General features: G+C 37.8%; 1 protein-coding gene across 1 annotated transcript in view; it reads right to left on the minus strand.

The window, feature by feature from the left end:
- Positions 1 to 1205: 1205 nt before the first annotated feature.
- Positions 1206 to 15711, minus strand: part of LOC594160 (MFS-type transporter SLC18B1) — an 18168-nt gene continuing 3662 nt past the window's right edge. Inside the window, exons 5-13 of the mRNA XM_030973208.1 lie at positions 15368 to 15436; positions 14229 to 14316; positions 13674 to 13819; positions 12343 to 12447; positions 11880 to 11971; positions 7135 to 7230; positions 5748 to 5822; positions 2148 to 2291; positions 1206 to 1784 (exon numbers count right to left, since the gene is read on the minus strand). Of these exons, the coding sequence (XP_030829068.1) occupies positions 1706 to 1784; positions 2148 to 2291; positions 5748 to 5822; positions 7135 to 7230; positions 11880 to 11971; positions 12343 to 12447; positions 13674 to 13819; positions 14229 to 14316; positions 15368 to 15436 (894 nt within the window). The 3' untranslated portion in view covers positions 1206 to 1705. The remainder of the gene's footprint in view (positions 1785 to 2147; positions 2292 to 5747; positions 5823 to 7134; positions 7231 to 11879; positions 11972 to 12342; positions 12448 to 13673; positions 13820 to 14228; positions 14317 to 15367; positions 15437 to 15711) is intronic.

The raw sequence follows: 15711 nt of genomic DNA on the forward strand, positions 1-15711 counted from the left end.
TTCATAACTCTCATCATTGTGCTTTTCTGATTTTTCTGTTAGAGTAGTTGTCTATTTGGGTTGGATTTCATTCAAATAAATAAGACCATTAGAGAAAACTTAAACAATGTCGTTTCTCTAGCACTTAAAACGCAAACGGGCGCCGCACTGTGGCAACCTTCACTGGTGTTTCTGTTGGATTTACCCTTAATTTCATTCTTTTTGGAGGATTTTTGTTAATTACATTCAGCCATTATTGTTCTGAATTAGTGTTTATAAAACAACATTCGATCCTCTGTTAATCTGTGCTTAATCATATGTTAAACCTTGTGTATTCACTGTTAATGTCTACATTTTTGTAAATACATTAGTAAATGTTAATCTGTATATGTTACACCAGTGAAAATCAAATATCCAGAAATGGACAATAAATACTAAATACTAAAAATACTAAATACTAACAATGTTTTGAAATATCCATACTGTCAAATGATAATACCTTGCAAAATGAAAGGTAAAAAATCTGATATTTTGACCGAAGTATTTTGCTTTGGTTTATTCAACCCCATCACATACATGTATAGCGCTATAGGGGAAGCAGCAAAGAACATGACATACATATACATGTTTATACATTTTTAATTTTAAATAGCCTGAGAAATATAAGTAGCTGTTAATCTCACTTGCTGATGTCAGACAGAAGTACTAAAGCTTTTATTTATACAGTTATGATAAATATCTTTGAGATGACACAATTAATAGAATACAATACATAAATGATATATGAATGGCAGTATTTGAGACTAATAGTAAATTATGAATCTCAAACTTCATTCTTAATCTTTAAAGTACTACAATGATGTGATGGGCATTTTCCCTCTTGGTTGAATACATGAGTACATGATTTTTCTTTTAAAGTTGAAAAACTAGTAAAAAAAAATTATAAACATATGCCCTAGTCACATGCACAGGCATAAAAATATATAGTAATCCTCTAAATAGTATATTTCTTTGAGAAATACTTCACTAGGTGTCTTTTTATGGGTACCTCGTTACCCATAATACTTTGGAAGAAGAGACCAACATTACAAGATATTGTTCAATAGAAAATATTATTATCTATATAAGGCTTCCAAATGGTACAATAAATCATTGTATTCAATATCTTTAGCGCAGTGCCAGGATGAGTGATCAATATTATTTTCATAATTGCTTAGTCATCCAGAAATATTGATATCACCAAACAAAGCCATATTTACCAAGGTGAGTCAAATTTTGTTATTTCGCTATTCAGCCTGCTATAGATAATAATAATATTGTATGGCTTTGTTTTGTTCTGATAGAAGAATATATTGTTCTCGATATGACAATATTAGACTCGTCTTAGACTCATCCAATATTATATAAATATACTCCACAAAGTATTTGATATGTATACTGTACATTTAATTATTCATTCATGACCCAATGGCTCAAAAACCTCTATATGTTATACATCCAACAATGGAGCATAACATTGAAAAGGATTTGTTTTAATATCTTAAATACAAGTTATTGGTTGTTTTTAGTACAAAGTGAATTTTACTTGTGCTTTGGCAGGAGTAAAGTACTGTAAGGCTTTAATATCTAGTCTCAGATAATACACACAAAACAAATTATTGAGTTGGCAGTGGCAAATACATTCTGGAGTTGGGATAATTTAATAATACTGGAACATGAGCTCAATTCAAGCATTGACAATGTTCTGTCTGTCACCTGGAAGTTCACCATTGGCAGCATTCTTCATGTGGCTAGGTTTTCTTCGCCTGCAAAAAAAGATTGTAAAAAATTGATGTGCTGGAAATAAATAGTAGGGTTATTCTAGTGTTGTAACATCACAGATATTTCCAATTCTGTTTAACCGCCAGTCAAAACCGGACGGTTTTCGGTTAAACGATTTATTTTAAAAAAATTAAAAAATTGCCCCTTGCTCCTGGCTGCTTAATCCAACGCTTGACCATCAACATATCATCATCATCATCATCATAATTTCTTATCATTCTTATCCCTGTCACCATATTCATCATGATTATCATGATAATCATTATCTATTTTTTTGATAACTGAAAATTCAAGATAAATTGGCACCTGTAGAATAATAAATGTAGAAGTATTCTTTATAATCTTACCCCTTTCCACATTGAAACTCCCACACACCAAACAGACAGACCATTATCATGACGACAAAACATCCACCAGCAATATATGTTGATGTCCAAACAAATCCAATCTGCTCAACAAGGGCACCTCCTGCTGTTGGTCCGATAAAACTCCTGGGGGAATAAAAAGAAATTAGATATTGGGAAAATGGAATCACCACCACCACCACCACCACCACCACTACCACTACCACCACTACTACCACCACCAGTACTACTACTACTACCACTACTACCACTACCACTACTACCACGATCACCACCACCACCACTACCACGATCACCACCACCACCACCACCACCACCATCTCCACATCCACCACCACCAATTAGAAATTAGATATTGGGAAAATGGAATCACCACCACCACCAGCACCAGCACCACCACCACCACCACCACCACCACCACCACTACCACCACCACCAGTACTACTACTAGTACCACTACTACCACTACCACTACTACCACGATCACCACCACCACCACTACCACGATCACCACCACCACCACCACCACCATCTCCACATCCACCACCACCAATTAGAAATTAGATATTGGGAAAATGGAATCACCACCACCACCACCACCACCACCACCACCACCACCACCACCACTACCACCACCACCAGTACTACTACTACTACTACCACTACTACCACTACTACCACGATCACCACCACCACCACTACCACGATCACCACCACCACCACCACCACCTCCACATCCACCACCACCACACCACCATCACCACCACTACTACTAAAAATAAATTTAAAGACAAAATTGGTAATTTGGATTTACATACAGCTTGACATATTTCATTAATCTGGGCAGGTATTATTAGTTTAGGTTTTAAATGCAATAATAATCTTCAATAACATCTTTAAATAATAATAATATACAAATACTAGCAGGACCCGCGGAAGTCCGCGGGATTCTAGAGGAGGGCGGTGGGTCTAAATAGATAGAGACTGTCAAAATTAAAACCACCAAGAACTTTATTTGCCATTCAGGCCATTAAAAACATATACATGTTTAGCGTGTTTTTTTTTTGTTGAAAGAAAATAAAACAGCGTCCCCGTCCGCTTCCTTTTTGGGGGCCGCCTCCTATTTTTTTTTTTTTTTGAACTTTTTTTGAACTTTTGTTTTTTTTTAAAGAAAAAAAACATGAAAAGCACTGCTAAAATGTATTTCTGATTTTAAAAAAGAAAATAAAAAAATTGTCGGCCGCCATCTTGAAAAATAGCCTGAATGTCAGGGAAAATGTACAGAGCGGCCATTTTGAAATAAAAAAAAAAAAAAAAAGGGCCTCCTCCTTCCCATTTTTCGAAAAAACAGGATGCTAAACATGTTTTTTTTTATATTTGGCCTTATGTAAAAATTAAAAAAACGATCCAACTGTACCGGTAGTTATTCTTTAAGCAACTGGAACTGCATATAGTTCCGTAGTGTGGCGTACCGACTACGAAGAAATTAGGCTGCGTATTAATGGGAAAATAGTCCCTGCGTAGGTTATGTGTAGGCTGGCGTACAGGTTTGCTTATGGTTGCTTACTGTGTGGAAAGCTTTTACTGCTTTGTCAATCTGGCGTAGGGTAGCGTACTGTTGCGTAGGCATGTAGCGTAGTGTTGCGTAAAAAGGCGTACTTTCTGCGTCAAGTTTCTACGCTGAAAGTACGCAAAAAAAAATTAAACATGTTGAATTGTTTTCGTTCATCTTGCGTACCCCTTTCCGTCCCTCAGCATATAGTAACATAGGCCAGCGTAGTTGGTACGCAACACTACGCAACTCTACGTATTGACCCCACGCCAATTAGTGACCCGCAAGTGTCACAAATAAAGTATTAAAAATATGCTCATCTGACCCTAATTAAACGCCTAAAACCCCCGAGCTTTCGGGGGTTTATGGCCCTTTGAAACCCGTGGACCCCACGCCTATATACACTCAACTCGCTGCGATCTGATCTCTCCCCCCCCCCAACTTTGAAGAACGTAACCCCCGAGCTTTTGGGGGTTTATGGCCCCTTGAAACCCGTGGACCCTACGCCTATATTTCTAGTTGTATAGTGGTACAAAATATTGGCCTGCTTGGCCCCCCATACTTTTCGACTCTACAATCAGTCAAAGTCCACGCCGTGCGACAGCAGCAGCACTGCACTTAACTCCGGGAAGCTCCACCGGCGCCGCAGGCGTGCCGTGCCGGTGTTCGAGCTTCCCGGAGTTACACTGCACTGTGTGTAATGTATGTGTGTTGATTGAAGGCAGCTTGAGACTGAAATGTCAGTCCAATGATTTTCTTGTGAAAACTTTCCTTTAAGAAATGATAATTAAAATGTAGTAAACACGGCCGTAATAATCACAAAATAAGCTTTGATTTCATACCTCCATTCACGAAAACTATAAAAAAAATCGCGGCAATAATGATGGAAATAGGTCTCTAAGTTTGGACGTGGACGGGAAGCCCCGTGTATCTCTCTGGCTTGTGCAGCGCTACTGCAAAGGATACCCTATAGAAAGATGCTTTACTCGGGTAATCCCGACCCCGTGCATAGAGCATTTAATACGCAACTTAATGTGACTGGATAGTCATCGGTCGTGTGTCTACGGATGTAATGTTGAATATCCATGAGGTATCTCTGTCATCACGCATATCCTGCATTATGCATATCGCGTCTGTTTTCGCCCTGGACGTCGACACGGAGGAGGACCTCGGGCGGAGTATAGCCAATTCCACAGAGTAGACTCTCCCGCGGACGATGGCACCGGGCACGGGTACCCCGAGGGGAGGGTTCAGGAGGAGATAGCCGCACCAACTTCGGTCGGCGATCTCATTAAAAAACAATAGAATACAAAGGCTGGCGGAGACGTCGCGCCCCCCGCGTAGCCTTAGCGTATTACTTATATAGATACCAAGCTGTGAGAAAGAATAGTGGAAATTATTTATCTGAGGAGGGACTGGCATTGTACTATTTTTTTCCAAGGGGCAAAGCCCAGAGGAAAAAAATAGTAACTACTGCCAGTCCCTCCGAAAATTTGACACCAATGTAGAAAAATCCCCTTAAAGATCATTGTAAGGTCAACGTTTGACTAATGATTGGCTGGCATATGGTTTTTAACATGCCTAATGACATTTTTTTTTCATGTCATCCTGCGCACAACTATATTAACACACATTTACTGAGACAAGCTAATTGCGCATTACTTTTGATTGAACGTGTGATGTCACAATGCTTATCTACCTGAAAATCTCAAAGAGAGCAGTTCTGCCCAGGAAAAAATAGTGAAAAATATTCGGAGCTCTGGCAGAGATTTGTTTTTAATAGTGAAACTATATTTCATCCAAGACCACCAATTGACCAATCATGTATTTAGAACACTCATGAATATTCATAGACGGGATATAATAAAGGATACTCTTTCGTTTTTAGAGCATTTCCTAATGAATGAGCTGCCCACTTCAAATGTGAACCATACAGGAAGAAGGTCTAGGGTATTATACAATACAATACCTTTAAACTTTGTTCAAAAGGGAAAAAAAGAAGGAAAAAACAACTTATTGTTTTGCCATACCCTAAGGAATAAGCGGCATTGAAGAGTCCAGATATGATAGACTGTGTTGCAAGATCATCAGGGTGCCCATACCACCTGCAAGAACCAGAAATCAGAAAACACACATCACACAATTGATAGAATCAAACCTACACATGTAGGCGGACATCCCTCTATAAAGAACACATTTTCTTTTTCCCTTGAATATTGTTTCTCATTGAATTCTGTCCTAAAAGAACCTGTACATTAACTGCTTACGAAGACCAACTTCTTGTCTTCCTTTGATTGGTCTTTATAGGCAGGTTGCACTGTAATACCTAAATGAACTTAGTAACAAATCATAGACAGATAAAGTATTGCTTCCTTGAAATCTATTTATGGTACTATTGCAATGAAAAACAATTTTTGTTTTGTTTTGTTCAAGAGTACTTTTTGGTTTTGTTATTGTAAATCCTATCCAGTGTGATTAACAGTACTTCTGTTGGTGTAACGTCTTTATACTATGACATTTCATAAAGACCCATTGTTTGTCATCCAATTACATTTCTTATAGCTATATAGCCTACCTATCTATAAGATAGTAACTTGTTTTTTTAATAATTTTGCTGTCTTTGGTTTTGTTTTGTTATCCTAATTTCATGTTCCAGTCCCCTTTGTCCTACCTAGCAACATGTAATGTATGCAATTCACAATGTGACTATTGAAATACAATTACTTGTAGCAGGTAAATGAAATAATTTGCAACATGGCATGGCAATTTAATTACGGTACATTACGAAAATGGTCCATTGATTCAAACGTTCAAATGTTCTAAATAATGCATTTTATAATTTTTGTCATGACAAAGTGAAAGTAAACATGTAGAATCAACTCACGAGAAGACCAGAAAACATGAATAAGCAAACACCAATGTTTTTTATGAGTTTCTATAGTAGTGTAAATGGTAGTTAAAAAACTGAACAACTTAAAGATAAACTTGAGTTCTGGTAAAAAAAGAAAATGAATTCTCACAGAATCTAACGCAACTTACACTGAATGTTCAAGATTACAAATAAATGTCATGTGCCAAACAATTTTGGAAGAAAATGTATACTGGCTGAGTAATGAGCTTAGAAAGATAAGGAAATCAGGGTAGTACTAGCCCCGACACCATGTGTGTTGTCCCATATACATCTTTCTGTGTAAGTGATTGTTACTTTACCAAGACTCTGCCAAATTTATGATGATTTTGATGACTCCAGAACCTTGCATTACACACCATTATGCATTATGCATGCTATATGATCAACTTTTCTGATCCATTCCACACCTTTTCTTTCACAATGCAATCGCATTACCAGTACTCAAGTTTATCTTTAAACAATTTGCAATGTAACTGGGCCTGGTGACTGTTTGACTAGCTACTTACTTGACACTTAAAAATAGATCTAGAAGTGCTGGCATGATACAAATTCCACAGATGCAACCTTGAAATCCAAGTGCTACGATGACAATCCACAACCGACTGTAAAACGAGGAAAGATCATCTTAATATTAGTTACCATAGAAATTAGATTTGAACATAGAATAAACATAGGAAGTTGAGACATTGTAAGCATGAAACTGTGCTTTGTTTTCGTTGCACTTAAACGTTTAATATCTCTTGGTAGAAGTGATTTACAAAGCTCATATTCTGCATATAGAATAGCGATATGGACCTTAGAAGAGACATTGTACAGAACAAGACTTTTGATTTTTGATTTTTGATTTTTTGATTTTTTTTAATTTTTTTTTTTTTTGGGGGGGGGGGGGGGGTGATTGGTATAGTATTAATGACTCCTTTGAGAGAAATAGTTGTTTTTATACGCTCAAGGGAAGGTTAGAATTGTGCTATTACCCGAGGCGTGCCGAGGGTGATAGCCCAATTGTAACCTTCCCGAGAGCATATAAAAACAACTATTTCTCGAATATTAAAGCAGTCATTAATACTTTTATATGCCAAAAAAAAATTTAAAAAAAAGAAAAAAGAAAAAAAAAAAACTTTTTTCGAAGATGGGATTTGATCTCTTGCGTACAAAAGGTGATGTAAGTAAACCAGTGCCTTAATCCGCTCGGCTATCGCGCTCTGTTACCATACATAGCAGTTTTTTCTTATATATACATTAAAATGCATTGAAAACGGCTTCGCGTTGTGGATGCTTCACGGCTGCTCCATTAAACAGGCCCTTCTTTTACTTTTGCAATGCATATTGGCACGAATTTAGATCAAGATCCATCGGCAGATGTTGTTTTTTTGTTTTTGGAAGTTTATTTTCGTCTTCATGTCAACAATGCAAGATAAAATTGTCGGTAAGTTCGATCGAGATTCAATTGTATTGAAATTACCGACCAATTCTTCGCACACGTATGGTATCCTCGATCGCTCAGACCATTTTTTAACATGTAAACCTATGGGGTAACCATGGAGACTGACCTATTTTCCCAATAACCATGGTTATTGGGATTTTGAACTGTTTTTTAACCATGGTTACCGGGAATTTTCGGGAACAGTAAAAGTTTATGAATGCAATTTCGACCAATCAGATTGTTGGATTACTTAAGTGAGGTATATAATTCACTATAATGGTGCAGGCATTATTTAGTATACCCGGTAGGTATAAGCATTCCCAGACAAGGTCTCAAGAAACCCAGCTTGTATCAGAAGAGACACTAGCTTGCATGGCTCGTCTAACCCTGATCTGACACTGAAGGAAGGAGGATGCCAACCATCCAGTCAATACGCTGTTTGCATACAAGATACCGCAAGAAACTGACCACTTTAAAAATAAATTTTAACTGATTTTCATAAGAATTGAAAAAAATGAGGTTCAAAGGTGACAGCAAAAAAACCAAACACAGATTTTCACACGCGTTCCAAACAGGGGTCAAATTAATTTTTTGTCCACGGGGGCTCTTCCCCTCAAAAAAATATCAATGGATATTTGTATAAAAAAGAGCCCCCGTCAGTACTAAAAGAGCCCCCGCCTTCTCATGGGGCTCTTTTAGTACTGACGGGGGCTCTTTTTTATACAAATATCCATTGAATTGGTACCTATGATACTCCTCAATTATTTTCTATTTCATCATTATCATTTCAATCAGCATTTTCCCTCTTACAAATTTACAAGCTACATAGCTGTTACTGGCTTGTGTAGACAATATATACGCACACAACACTGATCTTTATGATGTCTTTAACGTGACATATCTTCTTCTCCCCTTGCAAACGAGAAAGAAAACAAGGTCATTAAAAGTGATTAAGTGACAAATAATGATTGTGATTCAAATTGATGCGAATATTTGTTTGAATAAGCACTGCTATTCACCCAAATCTTCTTTGTAAAAACAACTTTTACAAATCTCAGCCATGCATGCTTACTGAGTTGAGACGTTCCATTCAATGTAAAATACTCATTAAAGAATACACATCTCCTAATCTGAAAGAGACCTTACAACACAGTGGCAGATTTGCATGGCTGAGATTTGTAAAAGTCGTTTTTACAAAGAAGATTCTGGTGAAAAGCATTGCTTATTCAAAAAAAATCCTCGCATCGATTTGAATCACAAAGATTATTTGTCACATGATCCTTTTATTAAATAACCTTGGTTTCTTTTTTATTTGCAGAGGGAGAAGAAGCGATGTCACGTTAAGAAATCATAAAGATCAGTTGTATTATGCGTATATACATATGATACCAGAACAAATGTTGATTATCAGAATGTCATTTTGGAATACCTCTCTACAAATACCACATTGTCTTTAGCCCGTATCAGTATTAGTATGATCCATTAGATTATTCTATATTTAATTCAGTATAATGCTTTTCCTCAAAAATAGTTTTGTTATTTTTTTAGGGTTGAGACGCTAAGAAATGGTTTCAAATGTACATTACACAAACCCTGAACCATTGCAAAATGATGGTGGCTCTCTCTCTATCTCTCTCTTTATTTTAATCATGCATTATCAACTACATATAAAGCAGCAACCAAAAACTTAGGGTTATCTGCTTCACTTCTCCCCGCCCCCTGAAAAAAATAAAATAGATTAGTAGTCCTCCTCTCCAGCATCCCCCTCCCCCCGCAGCCCAAGGTGGGGGGGGGGGGGGGGGGGGGGGTGGGGGGGGGGGGGGGGGGGGGAGGAGGGGGTTAAACCCCTTAAAACCCCCCCCCCCCCCCCCCGTAGATCCGCCCATGTTATCATATCATTCCACGACATCTTGTTCTCTTCATCTTCCTCTTCTTCTCAATATGGACTTTTAGATTTGGGTGGACGTGTTACTTCCTTTTAAGGCACTGGCAGGCACACGTCACATCCTTTTAAGCACTGGCAGTGCCTTAAAAGGAGGTCACACGTTGCAGTCCACGTTCTCAATGTGCAAATCTAAAGTCCCTAATATTGATTTACTGGTCGAGGTTCATTATTTGCTGACAACGAAAAACTGACCATGTTTCTGCCCTTGCGCGATCGCCTCCAGCTCCAGCAGACATGGCGCGGCAGCGTGCACACGTACCGCTAACGGCGCAGTAGGCCTATAACCACTGCTGACGGCGGCACTGCACTGCGAGCTGAATCGGTAATAATAGGCCTATAAAACGAGATATCTTGCACGCTAATCTTAGTTCCATTTCATTGGTTTAAGGTTTGAAAATTGAAACTCAATATTGTGTTAAAGTTATAACAGAAAAGATAATCTTTATTTTATAATTCCACCGGGGCGATTTTTAATTTTGCAATCGCCCCCGTGAGCAACCTGACGGGGGCGATTATGTAGCTCACGGGGGCGAATCGCCCACCGCCCCCGTGTATTTTGAGCGCTGGTTCCAAACATAGATGATCTTTGCACATATTCAAACAAGTCGCAAACCTCACCTTTGTTCGGTCACAAGATCGCAGACTGCCTGAATGCCCACCATGATGGGCATAACAGCAAACAAATTTTGTACGGAAGTGAAATGCATGATGGGATGTAAAACATCAATGTTCCACCTTTACATACCTGCCAACCTGAGACAAGAGAAATTAGGAGTAAATTTTTCTGGATGGACTACGAGGTCGCGAACCACCAAAGGATTGGGGTAGTAGCCCGTAGATTGGGGGGGGGGGGGGGGGGGGGGGGGGGGGGGGGGGGGGGGGGTACACAGGACTTAAGGGTCTATTTTTTTTTCTCTCCATTTTAATGGTGCAAATGGGCTTTTTCCTTCAACCTTTTCGCCCCACACATAAACAATTTTTGAAATGTGAACCCTCACAAAACTACATGTTTCACTACCCACCTCAGTTAGGAGCCCTATTTTGCAAAGGTATATAGTAGTAGTAATCCAAAATAAATCAGAGGAAGTCCGGTAAATAACAAGCTTCCACGATCGCAGTCATCGCACAAGCATTGAAGAAAACACGCCAATGTATACAGTGTTTATGCACGGCGTATCAACTGCACATGTAATATAAATACACGTGGGCTATACGCAGGTATGAATAAACATCCCCAAATTGCTGATGTGAGATGCTTGTAGGATACTTTACAGGACAGAATGGACATTTTGCCATTGAAAATGGCGGACGCACACACAAAATATTAATTTAAAAAAAATTATTTAAAAAAAAAAAAAAAAAAAAAAAAAAAAAAAAAAAAATTAAAATAAAAAAAAATCGGAGTTTTGAGGCATGCACTCGGAATTCGGAGTTGGTATGAAAAAAGCGGAGAAACTCCGCCTAAATCGGGGTGGTTGGCAGGTATGCCTTTACTTTAATCACAGGTACAGTGCTTGCTAAAAATAGGTTTATTTAAGGCTCTTTCAGCAATGACGGGGCAAAACTATGTGTTATTTATGATGATCTTAAGTGTAATACATACCCTTCACGTACATTTCTGTATCTTATACACAGAGCTTTTTGAATACGTACACTGTCTTTACTGCGCACAGTTGCCATTCATTTACAAAATACAGCAGCAGCAGCATTTTTGTGGTATTTTACCACATCATATCTGAACAAGCCTTCAGTATGGATTGAACCACGGTCCAAACCTCACTAATAATTTTGTTTTTTGTTGCTTTGTTCGGACGTATACAAACTGGAGGTTTGGCGTCGATGTGAATGGGTCATGTGGCAAGGAAGGGATTAAAAGTAGTTACCTTGGGAGATTAAGAAGGGGGCTTGGACCAACCAACAGATAGGAAATCCCAGTGAAATAGCTTCCTAAAGCCATCATGAGGCGAGTGGTTTTCTGTATTTGAAATAATAGTAATAATAATGAAACGAAAGAAGGAGAAGAGGAAGGAAAAGGAGGAGAAGAACAAGAACAAAAACAAGAATGAGAAGAAAAAGAAGAAGAACAAGAAGAACAAGAAGGGGAACTCTAAACACTCTGTGAATACATTTTTCAATAACAGGCAAAAAAACAAAATCAGCCCATGATTCTTTTCTTCTCCCCCCCCCCCCCCCCCCCCCCCCCTCTTTCATTTTTGCTTGGCTGAGGGCAAGCCCCCGTGTGACCCCCCCTCCCCTTAACCAGATCCATCACTGCAAATAAGAAATAAAGTTTAATTAATTTTTGTCAGTGTAACGTCAAAGAAAATCTTCTGAAAAATAACTTGCCGTTTTGTCTGCTACATAGCCCCACACAGGAGCAAACAAGGCGTACGTTCCTCCAATCATCAAGAACATCACACCAACCAAGGATGGTTCAATACTCAGTGGAGGCTGAAAACAAAATGTGATGATACGATTATGAAGCCTAATTTCAACATGATGCAATTGGTAAATCAACTTTAAAAAATGCAGCAAAAATGAAATGACAAAAGCACATCAACGATCTTTATACTATATTATAAATTAAACACAGGTACCACATATACAGATCCCCACTTGCCATGACATTCATTTAATCACACACATAAATTTTAAATTTTCAATTTGTTAATGTTTCATTAGCATTCTTTCCATCATTTTTTGCTGCTGCAACTGCTTCTTACCTCGAACGTGGATTTACTACTAGTCATTGTTTTAAGTGTTTTTTTTAAGTCAGGCATGTCAATTACGACCAACCCACTGAAAACCTTTGTTGTTCTCAACCTTTATTGATACTTGAATTTGATTTGATTTTATCCGATTGATTAATTCATCTTTATAATCTTTTGTTCAAATTTATTGATGCATGATCAAAGAATACCGCAGCAGTAGTCCACAGGGGAAGTGCATTTAAGACTCATACGTATATGCCATGGTTTACTGCACTTCACATTTCTGTATCTTATAACAAACCGATTAGCTTTTTTGTGTTTTGAAATGAATGGGAAGGTTGTCCAGCACTATGTCACAGTGACATTAATACCGATCCTGCCAACATGAAGTGCCACTATATACGTATCATAATACAACTTTCAAAAAATTCATAACCTTTCTTATACTTTGTCCAATCTTATTAGAAATTTCACCATCTAGTCTGCTTCTCTGAGTTTCTACTCTCTTTTAGAGTACCGGTGGTGGTCTATTACGGTAGTGATTTTCCTTTAAAGGTAAAGACCAGTATTGGAAACGCCCCAATTTCAAAAAATGAAATGGAAGCTCTTATTACCAATCATGTGAAAGAATATGTTTTGACTAATACATGATGATAACATTTTTGCAGGGAAACCGCCTACTAATTGATACATTTGGTAAACTAGTTTATCTATTGGACTGTGAGAGATAAACGCACGTGTCGCGCACGTGTGCGTAGTCCCATATACATCTTTCTGTGTACAGTGCTTGTAACTTTACGAAGACTGGGCCAAATTTCTTATCATTTTGATGATTCCAGAACCTTGCAGTACACACCAATACTTATATGCTAGATGATCAACCTTTTCTGATCGATTCCACAACGTTTCTTCCACAATGCAATCGCATGACCATAACTGGTCTTTATCTCTAACTACGTTACTTACAGATGTTAGATGAAGAGCTAAGGTTGGATCAAAGAACCCATAGCTGGCACTTCCCCATGCAACAGTAATAAGCACCAGCCACACAGCAGGTATCTTCAGTACCTCTAGAACGGATCCCGGGCGACCGTCCTCTTCCCTCGATGATGCTGCCAAATTACAAGGATTTCTGACATCAAATTGGCAACAATGGTATATTTTTTTATGCTACCTTGTTCTGACAAAAATTTACATATCTGATTTAATAGAAAATACAAATGAATTGATGATGTTATATCGAAGAGCAAATACATTACAAAGCATTACCGTAAGACTGCATAAGATTTCAATTTGTCAATGTTTCACACGATATGTGTGTGCAGTCCCATATACACATTTGTATGAGTAGTGCATGTGACACTCGACAAGATCAATATGATGAAACTAGCTGTAGCCTCACAGTATACATCAGTTCTCATGTTCTATATAATTCACTTTTCCCAATTGCTTTCAGACAATTTCTTTCATACTCCATCGCTTGGCCAGAACTCAAGTTTATCTTAAGCCCAAGATACTTACATGTACTTGGTATGATGAATATATTCAGGATGGTAAGCACTATAGATGTACAGCCTAAGACTATGAATGGAAGCTCGTAGCCTCCAATCTGTACGAAAAACAATAGGAGAGAGAGATATATGGGGCCTGTCACCACGAAATGAGTCCAGTTGTCAAAATTTTTATTCCTGTTTTTAAGTATTATATGAATCTACATTAAGTAAGCTTTAAATTAAGGGGTCACACATTAAAATTGATAAATTATATCCAGAAATATGAACAAAACCTAATTGGACTTTATAAACAATGGGATTACCCAGTTTTGAGATAATTAGGTGTAAAGTTAATGATGCGTAACATTAGCCTATATTATTTGCCAAAAAATGTTAGAAGGAGATATTTTCGTGACCTAAGCTCTGGGGACATAAACTACAAGACATTAATAAGTCGATTTTTGGATAAATCTTAAATGTGGTAGGTGGGTCAATTTTCAGTACATACACACTATACATCGCTATTACTACGATTGAGCCTAATGCGACACTGGACTCATTTCGTGGTGACTGGCCCCATATATGTAAATTGGATATATTTATGTAGAGATAGAGATAGAGAGAGGGGGAGAGAGAAGGAATAGATGGAGAGAGAGAGAAAAAAAAAAGAGGTTAGAGAAGTGAAAGAGAGAGGGAAAGGGAGATGGGATAGATCATTGGAGAAAGAGAGAGAAGGGATAGATAGAGAGAGAGAGAGAGTGAAAGAGAGAGAAAGAGAGACAGGATAGACAGTGGGAGAGAGAGAAGGGGAGAGGGTTAAATGGGAGAATGGTGATTGTTTGTATTAGTTTCTGAAAGGAATCAATTGTTCAACCTCAAATATCATTCCCTTAACAAATACCTCAATCCACACTTTAGTGCAATATGAAATGCAGAAGATGTGGATCCACTGAAAAATCAAATTAATAAACAAACAAAAATGCAAAAATAGTATGAAATTTAAATGCTTATCCCATACAATATGTTTAATTATCTATCTTCAAAATAAAAAAACCACACTGTAGCATGATTGGGGTGATTGAAGGGTTGAAGTCTAATAATCTACTCAAATTTACTTCATCAATAAAGCTCACAGTGTGAAAAAATGAAATAATACACTTCACTTACTCCATAAAATAAACTACCAAGAGGCGGACCTATTGCAAATCCAAGACCAAGAAATAACTCAAGAAAACCCTGAATAAGAGAAAAAGATAAAGATTAATTATTTCTACAAAATTTATTTAAACTGGGTAGCATTGATATCACATTAAAGGTAATACAAGGTTTGGGGAAATTTTGAAAATTGGGTGGATAGTGATTTTTTACAATTCTGATATATTTGGATGCCCCTGTGGATGTATTTTAAGCACAAGAAAAATTAGCCCCTAAACACTTCTACTCCCGGTAAATTTTGATAAATTTCAAATAGCCCCCACGGCCGTACATTCGTAGCTGCGACCATGAAAAAC

The sequence above is a fragment of the Strongylocentrotus purpuratus genome, unplaced genomic scaffold (assembly GCF_000002235.5).
Source record: "Strongylocentrotus purpuratus isolate Spur 01 unplaced genomic scaffold, Spur_5.0 spur5_scaffold_6, whole genome shotgun sequence".
Lineage (NCBI taxonomy): Eukaryota > Metazoa > Echinodermata > Echinoidea > Camarodonta > Strongylocentrotidae > Strongylocentrotus > Strongylocentrotus purpuratus.